Source organism: Rhinatrema bivittatum, chromosome 6, assembly GCF_901001135.1.
Source record: "Rhinatrema bivittatum chromosome 6, aRhiBiv1.1, whole genome shotgun sequence".
Lineage (NCBI taxonomy): Eukaryota > Metazoa > Chordata > Amphibia > Gymnophiona > Rhinatrematidae > Rhinatrema > Rhinatrema bivittatum.
The window spans coordinates 263714390-263731593 of NC_042620.1; the positions used below are offsets into that span (position 1 = coordinate 263714390).

Below are 17204 nucleotides of genomic sequence, written 5' to 3' on the forward strand. Positions count from 1 at the left end.
ATGGGAAAGTGGGGGCTGTGAGTTTTGTGTATGTATTTAAGAGCTCTTCTATATATCAGTAACTCCTTTGAATTACATTATTTTTCCTTTTGGATATTTCATTGTACATACACTGAATTTGCAGAGAAGAGAGACCGTGTGTCAAGGCTGTTTATTCCTTCTGCAAAATAAGGCATGCTGCCATGTGTTACATTTTTCTAAAACTAGACAAAAAAAGGGTGGTGGTGATGGATGGCAAGATTTTTCCTTGGAATGTATTGCTACTCAAAATTGCTTTTAAAGTGGAGCAGTCCTGTTGTCAAATGATGTAGTTCCATATATTTGCTCCAGTTACAGAGGGTTACACACAAGTGTGACCACATATATTACACAAAACATAAGAATTGCCATACTGGGTCAGACCAAGGGTCCAGCAAGCCCAGCATCCTGTTTCCAACAGTGGCCAATCCAAGTCACAAGTACCTGGAAAGTATCCAAACATTAGCTGGATCACAAGCTACTATTGCTTAATAATTAATAGCAGTTTATGGATTTTTCCTCTAGGAACTTATCCAACCTTTTTTAAACCCAGTCACACTAACTGCTGTAACCACATCCTTTGGCAATGAATTCCAGAGCTTAACTATGCACTGAGTGAAAAAGAATTTTCTTCGATTTGTTTCAAATGAGCCACCTGGAGAGACTGGCAGTGGTGGTGAGGATTGTCCTGTTCGGCATTTCCAAGTCCATACCCCATTTTAGCTTGTCTTGCATGAGGCACCAGGAGAGACTGGATCGAGCAAACTGCAAGAGGGGGAGCGGGAGCTGAAACTACTCTGACCGCGGGTCCCAACGGGATAGCAATGTTGACTGCAGGGGCCTCATATGAGCAAATGCCCATGGAACCAACTCCATAGACCCGAGAACTTGCAAATAATTCCAGACCCTAGGTACTTGCTTCTGCAATAATCTGTTTGTTTGTAACGTGGAAATCCGATCTTCGGATAGGAAAACCTTCCCCAATTTGGTATCGAAAAGCACCCCCAAGAACTCCAAATGATGGGAAGAAACCAGCTGAATTTTGCTCAGATTGACTGTCCAACCCAGAGAGCACAGTCAATGGAGGACTACCTCCACCACCTCCTGACAAAGGATCTCCGACTTGGCCCAAATGAACCAGTCATCCAGATAAGGATGGACCAGGACACCTTCCCTCCGGAGCACCTCCGCCACCATGACCATCACCTTGGTAAAAGGTCCTGGGCGCCGTTGCAGAGCTCAAAACTGAAAATGCTCTCCCAGAATCATGAATCTCAGATACCTCTGATGTTCGGGCTGGATTCCGATATGCAAGTACACTTCGGTCAAATCCACAGATGCCAGGACCTCTCTTTTGCACACTGAGGCGATCACCGATCAGTGTGCATTCGAAAACGAGGAACCTTGAGAGCGACGTTCACCTTCTTTAGATCTAGAATGGGCCAGAACATGCCTTCCTTCTTGGGGGCTACAAAATAAATGGAATATCTGCCCAACCCCTGCTCTTCTAGGGGTACAAGCATGATGGCCCCAAGCTGGTGAAGACGAGCAACAGATTCCCACACTGCTAGCCTCTTTTCTTGATAAGAACAAGAAAAGATGAAGAAATGATCTCTTAATGGAAGAGCAAATTGTAAAGCGTAGCCTTGACATCACATTTAGGACCCACTGATCCGACGTGATCTTGGTCCACTCCTTATAATACAGAGCCAGCCGGCCCCAATCACTGGGACTCAGGAGAGGTCCGGCCTTGCCTCAGTGTGCAGATTTGGCTCCTCCACCGCTGAGGGAGGAGGCATCCCTGCTCGACCTGCGCCCCCAAAATGGCTGATTCCAAGAGGATTGCCTACCTGAGGACTGCCTCTGAGAACCCCCTGAAGACCTCGACTGGCTCTAAAGTAAGAACGGGAAGCAGGGAGCCTTTCGCCTTCGGCTTGTCCTCCGGCAATTTGTGGACTTTATTCTCACCAAGAAATTTGATCATCTCCTCCAAGTCCTTGCCAAATAGCAATTTCCCTTTAAAAGGTAGCAAACCCAGCTGGGTCTTGGACGAAACATCGGCCGACCAGTTGAGTCTCCAAACTGAAACTGATGATATCATAGTTTTGGAGAAAGTCTGGATGAGATCATATAAGGCATCAGCACTGTACGCCACCATGGTTTCCAGATGCTCGGCTTGTCTCAACTCAGACTCAGATAAGGGCCTGTCAGCCTGTAACTGCTGCACCCAGCATAAGCCGGTTCTCAACATAAAACTGCTACGTATAGCTGCTCGAACGCCTAGGGCAGGCACCTAAAAAATCTTCTTGAGGTGCACCTCCAGTTTCCTATCCTGAAGATCCTTTAATGCCGTCGAACCAGCTATGGGAATGGTCGTCTTCTTAGTAACTTCCGACACAGAGGCATCCACCTTCGGGATCTTCAGAAGCTCTAGCATGTTCTCAGGCAAAGAATATAATTTATCCATGGCCCTGCTGACCTTTAAGCCAGTCCTAAACAGCAAGTCTCTGACAGACTTGTGGAAAATAAAAGCCCGTGTAGGACCCCGAAAGCCAACCATGACCGGATCCACTGCTCCCAATTACGAGTGCTCTTGCGGGACTTCTATACCCAGCTCCTGTAGAACAGCTGGTATAAGGGGAGCCAACTTCTCCTTGTGGAATAACCAAACCATTTTGGGGTCATCATCGTCAACTGCCAGGACCTTCGATACCTCCTGATCTGGATCCTGGTCCACCAAAGTCGGATCTGAGCCCGGAGGTCCTTACACTGGAACATCATCAGCCCAAGAATCCTCGGGGGAGCTGTCCGTGGCGGGCGTCGGGGCCGGAAGCCCAGGAACCCGCCTTATCCTCGAGGCCCCCGGAAGCCTCAGAAGGCTTATGTCTTTTAGCAGGAGTCATGGGAGCTTCCTGAGCAGCCCTGTGCCGCAGGGACTTTCTTGCTTTACATGCTTTGTGCAAGAGAAGCACAAAGTCCGAAGAAGAAGAAGATTCTGAATCCCCCAGGACATCCTCTTCATGTCCTGAAAAGGGCCCTCGAACCTCTGGACCCCCACCAGAGGTCGCTGGCACTGGTGACAAGATGGGAGGGAAATCCCCCTCCCCATCCACGGCCTGCACAGCAACCTTGAACGAGGACAAAATGGCCTCTATTCCCGTGCTCAGCGGGAATGCATCGCCAGCCGACCACTGCGCCAGAGAGAGCCTCCCAGGCTCTCGGCATTGGGAGTGCCTGTTTGTCGCTGCACTCCCCAACGGGCCCTCCCAACCGGAGAGGCATCGGGAGCACTGCCCTTCATGGGACAGTCGTGTGTGTGTGTCTCCACGCAGCATGATGATCGGCCCCAGAAACAACAGAGAGCACTGCCGGAGGAGGGGGGAACAAGCTCGGAGCCACCTGCTAGGATAAAACAGCACAGCAGCGACAGGGAAAATATGTCATCCCATGGCAATCCCCTGTGACTGCCTTCATTCACCTCTTAAAAGATTTTTTTTTTTAAGAAAGGAAACTTATACCCCAAAGGAAAAAAAGAGGCACTTCCCTTAAGAAGAATGGCTCAAGGCTCAAGCAGCCCTGCAGGGCGATGGAACTGGGACCTCCAGGTTTCAGCCTTGACCAGCGGTAAAGGACTGAGCAACGAAAGGGTCCCCGAACCCCTGCTCATCCACCTCAGGAACCAGGGGGGATGACCCTACCAGGATCTACCAACCCCTTGGTAGGTTCTTTGAAGACTCTGATCAGAATATCCCTTTTTCTTTCTTTTTTTTTTTTTAAGTCAGACTGCAGGCTTTGCACCTCCACCATCTGCTGGAGACAGAGAAATACTGAGGGACTGCAGGTGGCACCTCGGGTTATGTGGCAGTGTCAGTAAAACTTTCTCTGTCTCCATCTGCTGGAGGGGAGGCAAAACCCAGGAGTCTGGACTGATCGGGATACGTACAGGGAAAGAGGCATTATGACATCCTCCATTTTATTTGTCATTCCTTTCCTAATAATTCCTAACATTCTGTTTGTTTTTTTGATCACCATAGTACACTGAGCCAACAATTTCAATGTATTATCCACTATGATGCCTGGATCTCTTTCCTGGGCGGTAACTCCTAAGATAGAACCTAACATTGTGTAATTACAACAAGGGTTATTTTTCCCTATATGCATCACTTTGCACTTGTCCACATTATATTACATCTGCCATTTGGAAACCCAATCTTCCAGTCTCGCAAGGTAGAAAGCCTATCACAAACTGAAAATAAAGGCTATAGGGCTTGCCTAGCTGCATGTGAACAAGGAATACATTATTCTTTATAAAAATGTAATTGCAACTCCTCCCAACAAAAACTAGACAAAACAAAGATTCTTTAGCCATTAGGGGGCAAACACCTTGGCAGCAAAGGGATTAAGCCACAGACTTGCTGACCTCTGGACATACAAACATTTTAAACAGATATTTTGTTAGTTAACTCCAAGGAGGAAGACTCAGGGACATTGGGCCTCATTTTCTAAAGTATCGCAGGCCTGCGATACTTTAGAAAATTGTGCTACTCTGGGGTGGGGGGGTCGGTCCTGCGCTAGCTGGCAGCGATCACACCGCCGCGGTGCGATCGCTGCTGGCACCTTCTATGGTGTAGTTATTGGGCGCGAAATAGCGAGCGAAAAGGGCCTTACCTTTCCGCTCTGTGCGCCGTCCTCGCGGAGTTGGCCCCGGTGACGCCCCCAACTCCTCCTCTTCTGGGGCCGACTCCGCCCCGATTTCAGTAGCGCAGGCCTGCGCTACTTTCGCTAGCTATCGCAGACTTGCGCTAACAGCGCAAGCCTGCAATAGCTTTGGAAAATGAGGCCCATAGTCAGGAAAATTTCTTCATGGAAAGGGTAGTGGATGCATGGAATTCCCTCCAGGAAGAGGTGGTAAGAAAAGAATGGTAATGGCATTCAAAAAGGTGTGGGACAAACACAGAGGACCCCTACTTGGCCTACCTCTGTCAACAATTCGCCCTCTTCAAATACTACAAAACGCAGCAGCCAGGATTTTAACAGGTACAAAGAAATGTGATTATATCACATCGGTACTAATATCCCTACACTGGCTGCCTATTAAATTCCACATTGATTATAAAGTTTTATGTATCTTACATAAAATCATTCATGGGGAACAAACTGCTTGGCTGAATGCCTCCATTCAACTTCATACACCGCAACGAAATCTAAGATCAGTGAACAAAGGTTTGCTCACCATACCTTCTGTTCAATCGGCCTATCTTACTCAGGTCAGAACCAGAGCCATATCACTTGCAGTTCCAAAAATATGGAATTCCCTACCAATTGAACTACGGCAACCACCAGACTTAAGATCATTTAAAAAAGACCTAAAGGCCTGGCTTTTCAACATGGCTTATCAGGAATCAGAGTAATACAATGCAGTCCGGCCTTATTTAGATGTTTGCTCTTTTATCTATGTCTATTACCAATGTTTTTTTAATGATGGTATTGTTCTTAATTGTTTTACTCCATATTCTTTTTAGGTTTTATCTCTTATTATTTTTATTATCTCTATTGATTTATTTTCTTTTAACCTCTAAGAATTGAATTTTATTGACATATTGTTATCTCTTCTCCTTTGCTTTGTGATGGTCCCCCTCCAAATGACGGTATAATAAAAAATAAATAAATGAAGAAATGGGGCAATTTTCCTATTAAACCTTGGGGGTAGCTTACATGTTGCGGGCCGTTGCTCTACCCTTAACAGAAGGCTTGAGGGTAGCCTGTTACACACACAAAAAGAAACTTGCTGCGTAGACTGGATGGACCGTATTGTTCTTTATCTGCGGTCATTCACTATGGTACTATGTTAACTGAAATGGGATCTTGACCCACCTGAGCACAGCTCACTCACCTGTACTGTATTATCCCAGCCACCAGAAATAAACTGCTCATTACTCTCTGGGTGAAAGGCCAAGGCAAAGACTCGGGAGCGATGGCCGTTCATGATGGTCATTGAAGGGCTGAGAGTGAGATAGACATTGTGAGTAACTAACATACAACTATATCATTTTCAAGTAAAGGGCTACAAATGATCGTCCAAAATAACAATGTACTAAAACTTTCCGTTTAATAATATTTGAAACAAAACATGAGCACAGCTGGGAGTAGACTGGGGCTTTGAGAGAGTCCCCAGCGTTTCTGGACCCATATTGTTGCTGGATACACAGTAGAAGGTAAATGCCCAAAACGGGAGTCAGGAAGCTTGCTGCCCCGCCACCATGGGCTCAAAATCTACCTAGACTGGCAGAAGACGTTCCCTGTGCTCCACTTCCCACCCCAGGTCCAATGCACCGGTGCTGGCAGGAGGCCATCACTGCACAAATCTCCAGCCCATATGATACCGGGGCTGGCAGAAGACATTCTGTCCCTCTCCTCCAATTCGCATGTTCTCCCATCCCACCCAGCTCATACAATACCTGGGTTGGCAGGTGCTCACTCTATGCTTTGTCTCTGTGTCATACACATGGATGGCAGTGTTGGAACCAGCAGTGAGGAAACGCTTCCCCGAATGGTTAAACACAGAGGTTAGTGTCTGTCGATTCTCGGTGAGGGTGTGTAAGCAGGTCTGTGAGGAGAGGTGCCAGAATTTTACCAGTCCACTGGCATCTATGCAAGAGAGAAGAAGAGAAAGCTTCAAATGCACACGTTTTACTGCTATTTTGTGTAATTCTCCTATACTTTCTTTACTCCTTTATTGCCTTCTCTTCACCAGTCAGGGCCCAAAAACTCCCATCCAGCCTGAGTCAAAATCTGTGCTAATAGGAGAATAAACCCCGTTGGCACAAGCCAGGACTAGCTTTTTCAGAATTCGAGGCAGATATTTAGAATTGTACCCCTGCCCACCCTCCCTGCAATGTATCAGCAGCAGCTCTAGCACAGCATCCCCACTTTCTGTCCCACCCAACCCTTGCCCGGAAGCATCACTCCAGCTCTGGTCCAGCAGTATTCCCTCCTCTCTCTCTCCCCTCCAGCTCCATCTAGAAGCAACCCATCCCCACATCTCGTTCCAGCCCCTGTTAAGCAGTAGCCCCTTCTCTCTCTCCTCTCTCTCTCCCTCCCATCCCCTGCCCAGCAGAAGCCCTTCTCCCCGCCCTCACTCAGCAATAGCTCCCTCTCTTTCTCCCACCACTGCCTAGCAGCAGCCATCTCTCTCCCTTCATGCCATCCCCTTCCCAGAAACAGCTCCCTCTCTCATCCCAGTAATATCTCCCTTATTTTTCCCCACCCCTGTCCAGTAACAACTCCCTCTCTGTTTTCTCCACTTACCTCCAATGCCTAGCAGAATCCCACTTTTTCCCCCCCATTACTGCCCAGGAAAAGGCCCTCCTGTCCCTCCCCTGCCCAGATACAGCATTCTCCTTTTCTCTCTCTCTCTATTTACCCTCATCAAACAGCATCTATCCCCGCCCTCTCCAGCCAATCTAGTACTTTGTGGGCCAGAATAATATCAGGCTGTAACCTCAGCAGCAAAATAGAACAAAATCAGCATGGGGTCTATTATTCTGCATGCTCACGCAGACTTGGAGTGACCCCATCCCTGCCTCCCTTTTACCAAGGAAGCTAGGACTGGGGGCAAGATGCTGTAGGATCTGTGAGAGCATGCGCCAGATAGTAATTGACAACAGATAAAGACTGCTCAGCCAGTAGCTTATGGTAGTAACTGCCACTCCATGGCAGTTACTCCCTAGTGTGTTCTGTGAAGGGTAGTAACTGCCACACTGTGCAAATTACCCCCTCCCTTGCAGAAATGTCACACCTAAAGTTAATATAGTTTCCCCTAGTTGTTCATTCCTATGTTTGAGCCTCAGTGTTATCCCATGCCCTCTTGAATTCCAGTACTGTTCTTGTTCTCACCACCATTGCCGGGAGGGTTTCCAGGCATCCACCACCCTCTTTGTAAGAAATATTTTCTGACGTTGGTTCTCAGTTGACCCCCCTGGAGTTTCATATCATGATCCCTAGTTCTACTGTTTCCTTTCCAACAGAAAAGGTTCGAAGTTCGCGCATCATTAATACCTTTCAGGTATCTGAAGTTCTACTGTTTCCTTTCCAACAGAAAAGGTTCGAAGTTCGCGCATCATTAAAACCTTTCAGGTATCTGAAGGTCTGTATCATATCTCCCCTGCACCTCCTCTCCTCCATGGTATGCATATTCACATCCTTCAGCTTCTCCTTATAAATATTCTCGTACAGACCCCATACCATTTTGGTTGCCCTGCTCTGGACCACTTCCGTCCTGTCTCTGTCCCTTTTGAGATACGGGCTCCTGAACTGAACACAGTGCTGCAGGTGAGGCCTCACCAAGGACCTGTACAAGGGCATTAACACCTCTTTTTTTCTTGCTGGTTATTCCTCTCTCTATGCAGCCCAGCATTCTTCTGGCTTTAGCCATTGCTTTGTCACATTGTTTCGCAATCTTCAGATCTCCAGACACAATCGCCTCAAGGTATATTTCTCAGTCTGTGCACATTAGTATTCACCCTCTATTGCTTAGAGCTCTTTTGGATTACTGAACCCCAAAAGCATAACTCTGCACTTCTTGGCATTAAATTTCAGCTCCAGAAGAGAAAGAGAGTCCAATAGAAATGCAGTTGTAAAGTTATATAAAAGTTAACACAGCATTCACCTTCATTTTTTTTTTTTTTTAATTTTATTTTTATTGAATTTTAATTTTACACAATTTATGCATTGTGACAATAGATAAGTGGTATCCAGATGTAAATAACATAAGCAATATGTCAATTTACATTTTTCCATAATATTTTCTATAATATCACCATACAAAAGGAAATTAAGTGAGGGTTGTGTGCATAAAGAACTATAAAGCGATCGTTATCTCTAAACAATAATAGGATGAAACCCTTACTCATTGCCATTCTGTACCGTATGGATCGGTTCGGGGTGAGAACTAAGAAAAAAACGGAGCTGTGATGGCTCAAAGAACACATAGGAAAAACTTTGATACTTAATAATACACTTGCAGGGATATCTTAAAGTGAACTTTGAAAATTTTAACACAGCTTCCTCTCTCATCTCCAGGAATGTCTTTCTCCTCTCTTGGGTAGGCCTTTTGATATCAGGAAACATCCATATCTTTTGTCCCCGAAACAGTTCTTGGCTATTGCGAAAAAACAATCTCATAATGTTGTTTTTCTCTGAAGTAAATGCAAATGTTACTAATAATATTCCTCTCGTAGTAATTTCTTCATTACTACTTAACTCTAGTAGCGCTGAAACATTCAATTGCTGGTTGTCGCCGCTGTTCTTGCTGTTCTCTATTTCTCTGTGGTAAGAAATATGCTCTAGTTATCAGAGGAGCTACTTCTTGCGGAATCTTTAAAATCTTATTCAAATATTCTTTAAATAGATCCAAAGGTGCAATATGATCTATTCGTGGAAAATTTGTTACTCTTCACCTTCATTTTTAACATGCTTCACATCCTCAAAAAATATTTTTTCAGAGAGTGACACAAAGTGAATGCTGTGTTAACTTTTATATTTCAGCTGCCAAACCTTCGGCCACTTTTCAGGCTTTCTTAAATCTCTTTTCATTCTCTTTACTCTTTCTGGCATGTCCACTCTGTTGCAGTTCTTAGTATCATCTGCAAAAAAACAAATTTTTCCTTACAGCCCCTCCGCAATGGCACTCACAAAGGTATTGAACAGACCCGGTCCCAAAACTGATCCTTAAGGCACAACACTTAACACTATACTTTCTTCAGAATAGGTTCCATTTACCATTACAACACTGTCTCTTATTAGTCAACCAAGTTGTAATCCATTCCACCACCTTGGTACCCACTCCCAGGCTTCTCAATTTATTCATAAGCCTCCTATTGTTAGAGTTTGTGAACCCTAGGATGGTAGAGACTTCTACTACAGGGGGATAAACCCTGCCGGAGGACAGTCGGAAACTTTCCCTTTAGGTCTGGAGTCCTGGCAAATGGTTGAGGCAGGTGGCAGATCCAGAGGGCAGACAATGGTCGAAGCAGGCGGCAGACAGAAGATCCAGTAAACAGACAATGGTCGATACAGGTAGCAGATGGCAGGTCCAGAGGGCAGGCAAACAGACAGGGCAGGCGACAATCAGAAGATCCAGTGGGAGGCCAAAGTCTGAACCAGAACAAACAGAGGGAGCAAGAATGGGAATACCAGAACACACATAAGAACATAAGAAATTGCCATGCTGGGTCAGACCAAGGGTCCATCAAGCCCAGCATCCTGTTTCCAACAGAAGCCAAAACCAGGCCTCAAGAACCTGGCAATTACCCAAACACTAAGAAGATCCCATGCTACTGATGCAATTAATAGCAGTGGCTATTCCCTAAGTAAAATTGATTAATAGCCATTAATGGACTTCTCCTCCAAGAACTTATCCAAACCTTTTTTGAACCCAGCTACACTAACTGCACTAACCACATCCTCTGGCAACAAATTCCAGAGCTTTATTGTGCGTTGAGTGAAAAAGAAGTTTCTCCGATTAGTTTTAAATGTGCTACTTGCTAACTTCATGGAATGCCCCCTAGTCCTTCTATTATTCGAAAGTGAATAGAACCGAGTCACATCTACTCGTTCAAGACCTCTCATGATCTTAAAGACCTCTATCATATCCCCCCTCAGCCGTCTCTTCTCCAAGCTGAACAGCCCTAATCTCTTCAGCCTTTCCTCATAGGGAAGCTGTTCCATCCCCTTTATCATTTTGGTTGCCCTTCTCTGTACCTTCTCCATCGCAACTATACCTTTTTTGAGATGCAGCAACCAGAATTGTACACAGTATTCAAGGTACTCACCATGGAGCGATATAGAGGCATTATGACATTTTCCGTTCTATTAACCATTCCCTTCCTAATAATTCCTAACATTCTATTTGCTTTTTTGACTGCTGCAGCACACTGAGCTGACGATTTTAAAGTATTATCCACTATGATGCCTAGATCTTTTTCCTGGGTGGTAGCTCCTAATATGGACACGGACAAGGAGGAACCACCAGGAACAGCCAGGGTGCAACCAGGAGACAGAAGGAACAAGACAGGGACAAAACAGAGCAGAATCGCAGAAACAGCAAGGCAGAGCAGGAACTCACAAAGCTCATTGCCGAGGCAAGGAGCAATGAGAGGAGCAGCCGTTTTAAGGGCCGCTGCTGCTGATATCCGTCTCAGGTGACTTCCGGGGCTGGCGCATAAAAGCGCGTGTCGGCAGCATGCCGGTGCCAGCACACGGTTTGAGTGGAGGCACTGCTGTTATCAGTGGTGGTGATCCGGAGTGGCAAGGGAGCATCAGGGCCCGGGTAAGTCCACAGCGGGGGCACATCTTAATACCTATGTGGAACAGTACTTAAAGCCTTGCTGAAATCCAAGTAAATCACATCAAGTGCTCTTCCTTGATGTAATTCTCTAGTCACCAAAAGAAAAAAATCAATCAGATTTGTTTGGCAGGACCTTCCTCTGCTGAAACCATGTTGACTCAGGTCCAACAACTTGAAAGGCTGTAGATAGTCCACCATCCTTACCTTTAGCAGAGTCTCCATAAATTTTCCCACCATTCAGGTATGGCTAACAGGCCTGTAGTTTCCAGCCTGTTCTCTGCTACCACCCCTGAGCAGCAGGACCACCATCACTCTTCTCCAATCTTGAAGCTCCACTCCTGTTTCCAGGGTCTATTGACAAGTCCTTCAGTGGACCTGCCAGCACATTTCTGGGATATACTTCTTTTTTGGCCCCATGGTCTTGTCCCTTTCAGTTTTCCTAGTTCTTCGCATACATTCTCTTCTGAAATGGGGTTGAATCTATTCCACTCCCATCCACTCTCTTGTCAATCAGCAATGGTCCTTCTCCATGGTCTTCTTCAGTGAACACTGAACTGAAGTATTCAATATTTTTTATATTTCTTCATCTTTCTCTACACATTGCTGTTCTCTTTTCAATTTTACAATGCTACCTCTTTTTTATATTCTTTCTCTGATGTATCCGAAAAATGTTTTGTCACCTCGCTTTACCTCTTTGGTGATCCTTTCTTCCGCTTGACTTTTGCATTCCTGATTATTTTCCTTATCTCCTTCAGCTTCCTCGTATTCCATTTTTTGGGATCCTTAGTATATCCTGAATGCAAATTTTGGTTCCCTTAGTTTTCTAGCTACTTCTTTTGAGAACCAGATCGGTTTATTTTTCCTTACTTTTTAAAACTTTTCTTACATAAAGATTTGTTGCCTTTGTAATAACTCCTTTTAATTTGGACCATTGTTTTTCCACTTCATCCATTTTTTCCCAGTCTTCTAGCTCCTCTTCAAGATGTGACCCCATTTTACCAAAATTTGTATTTTTGACATCCAAAACTTGGATGTTCATGTGACTACTCTCTCTCTTGGCTACTATATCGAACTATACTATCTGATGATCACTAGTGCTCAGATGAGAGACATTATCCCCATTTGAACACTAGGTTGAGTATCACTCCCCCCTGCTCATAAGTGTCAGTGAGAATGACTTGTGTTATCTTGATTAACTTACAAATTGATTCATATAATAGGCTTCTATTACTACTTAACCTAAGTCCTCGGAAGAACTATATAAGAAGAAAAAAACCTAGGATGGGGGAGTGGGTAAGGGGCAGGGAGGAAGAGAACAAACTACTCCTATAGCAACAAGCTCTTTTTTCTTTCTTCTCCCTTTAAAAACACATACATTTAAAAATAAGGTTAACAAAAAATTATCATGTTTTAAACAGATAAAAGAAGAAAGTGACTTCAACAAAACCCCAGCAGCACAATTTAAGTAGAATATCAGCAAGACAAAGGCAAGCTATACTTTGGCAGAGTTAAATAATTGGCTAGCAAAAGATTCTTAAGTTTTAAATAGAAAGAAAAAAAGTTTTTCAAAAACCCAAATCAACACAAATCAGACAGCACTATCAGCAATAGAAAGCAAACAATATTTGGCAAAGTTAAAATAATTTAAATTTAAAATTCCAGAAACTTATCTGAGCAGCAAGGTCAGATTATGTATAAAATTGCAATATTAGTACACAATTTGCTTTTCTCTTCCATTCTTGTTACATAATATGATTTTCTCTTCCACTGTTGCTGTTTCTGCCGTGGACCTGCAGGAAACTTGATGTAGCCCCTTTTAGTGTGTATCTGGAGCAGGTACCTCACGTCCTTAGCCCTGGCACTGAGTCAGATATATTTATTTATTTATTTAGAAACTTTTATATACCGGTATTAGTGGGGACATCATACCGGTTCACATAATAACTGAAAGATTGGAAAATACATTTCAACAAGGAGAATGTAACTGGGCGAGGGTAGAACAGAGAGGCAGTAGGAAGGAAAGGGAAAACAAGAAAGTCATAACCAAAACAATTTACAATTTACAATGAATGTCTCCTTAATATAAGGAGAGGGTGGTCACCTGAAAGGGGGGGACTACGAGGGGAATGGAAGGAATTATTCTGTGTAGGCATGGTTGAACAGGAGAGTTTTTAGTTTCTTTTTGAATTTAAATGCACAAGGTTCAAGACGCATGTGGACAGGTAGAGAGTTCCAGAGAGCCGGACCGGCAATAGATATGGCACGGTCGCGGGTGGAGGAGAGATGAGCCAATTTCAAGGATTGGACATGTAGGGTAGAGATGTGAATCGGAACTGAAATCGGATCCGATTCTGGTTCCGATTCACATCTCTAATGTAGGGTGCCTTTGTTGGTAGATCTGGTGGCTCGGGTGGACAGGGGGGCAGTGAAAGGGAGGTCGAGCCAGTTGGAGTTGTGGGTGTGAATGGACTTGTGAATTATGGTCAAAGTTTTGTAGTGTATACGGGACATTATGGGGAGCCAATGTAGATCCTTGAGGATAGGGGTAATATGGTCATGTTTGCGTGTGTTAGTAATAAGTCTTGCAGTAGCATTTTGCAGAAGTTGGAGGGGTTTTATAGAAGACATTGGGAGCCCTAAGAGGAGGGCATTACAGTAATCTAGTTTGGAGGTGAGGGTGGCTTGGATCACTGTGCGGAGGTCATGGGCGTAGAGCAGGGGTCTGAGTTTCTTTAGCACATTGAGCTTGAAGAAGCCAGTTTTGAGGATGGAATTGATGTGAGGTTTCATACTAAGATTGGGATCAAGAAGGACTCCAAGGTCTCTAACGGAAGGTTGAGCTGTGAGGAGGTTAAGTTTGGGGTCGTTAGGCAGGAGGTCAGGGGGGTGCGAGGAGATGTGGAGGAGTTCCGTTTTGTTGGTGTTGAGAGCAAGCTGAAGGTTGGTGAGGAGGGCGTTGATGGCTGCAAGGCACTTTTCCCAGTGCTCCAGGGCGTCAGATATAGAGTTGTGAATGGGAATGATGATCTGTACATCATCAGCATAGAGGTAGAATTTGAGTTTAAGGTCAGAGAGGAGGTGGCAGAGAGGGGTGAGGTAAATATTGAATAGGGTAGATGAAAGTGATGATCCTTGCGGCACTCCTTGTTGGAGGGGGTATGAGGCAGATAGGTTGTTTCCAATTTTAACAGAGAACTTTCTGTTAGAGAGATAGGATATGAACCAAGCTAGAGCTATTCCTGAGATGCCGATGCTTTCTAGCCGTGTCAGGAGGTGGTGGTGGCTGATGGTGTCAAAGGCCGCTGAGATGTCAAGAAGGGCTAGGAGGTAGCTGTGGCCTTGTCCCAATCCTCTGAGAAGATAGTCAGTAAGGGAGAGCAGTAAGGATTCGGTATTAAAGTGTTTCCTGAATCCAAATTGGGAGACATGGAGGATATCATGATTTTCTAGGTAGTCCATGAGTTGTGAATTGACCACCTTTTCCATAAGTTTGGATATAAAAGGGAGTTGGAAATGGGGCGGAAGTTGGAAGGGTCTTTCGGGTCTAGGGAGGGTTTCTTGAGGAGGGGTTTGACAACAGCGTGTTTGAGGGAATCTGGGACTATCCCGTGGGTGATGGAGCAGTTGATAATCTCAGCTATGGTGCTGGCTATGCTGTTGGGGATGGCTATTAGCGCTTTGGTGGGAATGGTGTCGTTGGGATGAGAGGCAGGCTTAAGTTTTCGAAGGAGGCCTGTAATTTCTTTAGAGGAGGTAAGATCCATTGTGGCCATTGAAGGTTGGGACAGAGAGGGGAACGAGGGTGGGATAGTAGGGGGAGAGGGGTTGGTGGGGGAAAATCTGGAGAGAAGGTTGGAGATTTTGCTTTGGAAGTAGTTGGCCAGTTCTTCACATTTGGCCACGGCCTCAGAATCTGGGATAGTGGGGGGGATAGGGGAGGTGAGGCTGGCGACGTAGGAGAAAAGAGCTTTGGGGTTGAAATTATAGTCATGGATTTTTTTACCATAGAAGTCTCGCTTATGTTTGAGGGTAGACTGTCTATATGTGTGTAAGGCTGTTTTGTAGCTGGAGGAATGTTGCGGGGTTGGGTCCTTACGCCATTTTCTTTCTTTTTGTCTGAGGTTGCCTTTTAGGGTTTTTAGCTCCTGGGTGTACCATGGCTTAGAGGGTTTTGCTGCGGTGTTTATGATACGCTCGGAGATTGGGCATAGTTTGTTGGCAATGTCTTCTGTGAGGCTATGCCAGGATGCTAGGGCTGTGTTTGGGTCTGAGCAGATGAGCCTTGGTAGGGATGAGGCTAGTGCGTCAGTTAATTCGTCGCTAGGGCAGGTTTTTCTGGAAATGATGGTGGTTTGAGCAGAATGGTTAATTGGGAGGGGTTTCTTCATGGTGAGTCGGCTTTCAATGAGGTAGTGGTCAGACCAAGGCACCGGGGTGCAGGTGGATGAGTTGGTGGTCTGGAAGTTGGAGTTAATAAACATTAGGTCCAAGGTATGACCAGCTTTATGAGTTGGTGATGCTATAATTTGTCGGAAGCCTATGGCAAGGAGCGATTGAATGAAAGTTTCGCAGGATGCAGTAGGGGGAAGTGAGTTAACGTGGAGATTAAAATCTCCAAGGATGATGGAAGGTGTATCTGTGTTTATCCATTCTATAAAAAATTCAATTAGGGGGGAGGGATTGGACTCGAGGACGGTAGGGGGGGACATAAACTAGACATATTTGGAGGGTATCTGCCTTAAAGAGGCCGATTTCAAGTTTGGGTGGGGCTGCTATGCTGATGGGTTTAAGGTTAAGATGTTTCTTGGCTGCTAGGAGAATTCCTCCTCCTCTTTTTTTAGGTCGGTGGATGGGGAAGATGTCATAGAGGGAGGAAGGGAGTTGGTTTATGAGGACGGTATCTGATTCTTTGAGCCATGTTTCGGTGACTGCACAAATGTCTGGGGTGCAGTCTGTAAGTATGTCATTGAGGATAAGTGTCTTTTTAGATATGGATTGCGCATTCATGAGTATAATGGAGAGGGTGGTGAGACCGAGGAACTGAGTTAGGGGTGAAGTGAGGATGGGGATAAGGGATTTGCGGCGGGGGGATGGGTGGCGGTGAAGGAGGGGAGGGGGAGGTAGTCTGGAGTGAGGGTGATGGATGCGAGGGATTGGGTAAGCATCCATGTTGGTGCCTTAGTAGTCAGGTGGGAGTGGTAGGGATAGGTGGGGATAGTTGGTACCTTAAAAGTCAGGTGGCAAGGGAGGTACAGGGGGAAAAGGGGGGGGCCTGGTAGTAGACTAGGTCAGCAAGTTTCGGTAGTCTGGCTATCAGCAGGTGACAGTTAGTAACAATATGGTACACAATATTATGCAGGAATGAGGCACAGAGTATAAAGTACTTAAAGTTGCTCACTGCGTGGCGAGTGTCCGTGTGAAGTGGTAGTGGAAGGAGTGGTAGCAGAGGAGGAGATAGTGAGGATGAAGGTCCAGTTGCATGTAGATCAATTTGTGGCTGAGGAGCTTGTGGCTGAGGGGAGCAATCTTAGCAGGGTAGTATTTCTTAGTTTCCCCAGGTTAGCGTCTCTTACACTCTCACTCAGGCTGTATGTCTCTCTCTCTCTCACTCTGTCTTGTTCACCACCAGGCTGTGTGTCACAGAGGGAGGTGAAGAAGGAGAGGCCGCGGACATGAAGCAGAAAGGGCAGAGCTGCTTCGAGACACTGAGTGTGGGGATGCCGGTAACGGTGGGGGTGGGTTAGGCGCGGCACTAAGGTGCGACACGAAGGGGCGCACAAAGGGGCAGGCCCCTTTGTCGCGCGACGCCCGGCACGTGACGCCGGGGAGTGCAGGAGCC

At 45.6% G+C, this 17204-nt stretch overlaps 1 protein-coding gene and 1 long non-coding RNA gene across 3 annotated transcripts in view; one reads left to right on the plus strand and one right to left on the minus strand.

Moving 5' to 3' along the window:
- The window catches only part of LOC115094240 (dynein assembly factor with WDR repeat domains 1-like), an 80715-nt gene that overhangs the window by 20112 nt on the left and 43399 nt on the right, over positions 1 to 17204 (minus strand). For both annotated transcript variants that reach the window (XM_029607077.1, XM_029607076.1), the window contains exons 5-6: positions 6477 to 6666; positions 5912 to 6020 (exon numbers count right to left, since the gene is read on the minus strand). In XM_029607077.1, coding sequence (XP_029462937.1) covers positions 5912 to 6020; positions 6477 to 6666 — 299 coding nt within the window. The remainder of the gene's footprint in view (positions 1 to 5911; positions 6021 to 6476; positions 6667 to 17204) is intronic.
- The window catches only part of LOC115094241, a 41771-nt gene that overhangs the window by 18174 nt on the left and 6393 nt on the right, over positions 1 to 17204 (plus strand). The window lies entirely within an intron of this gene.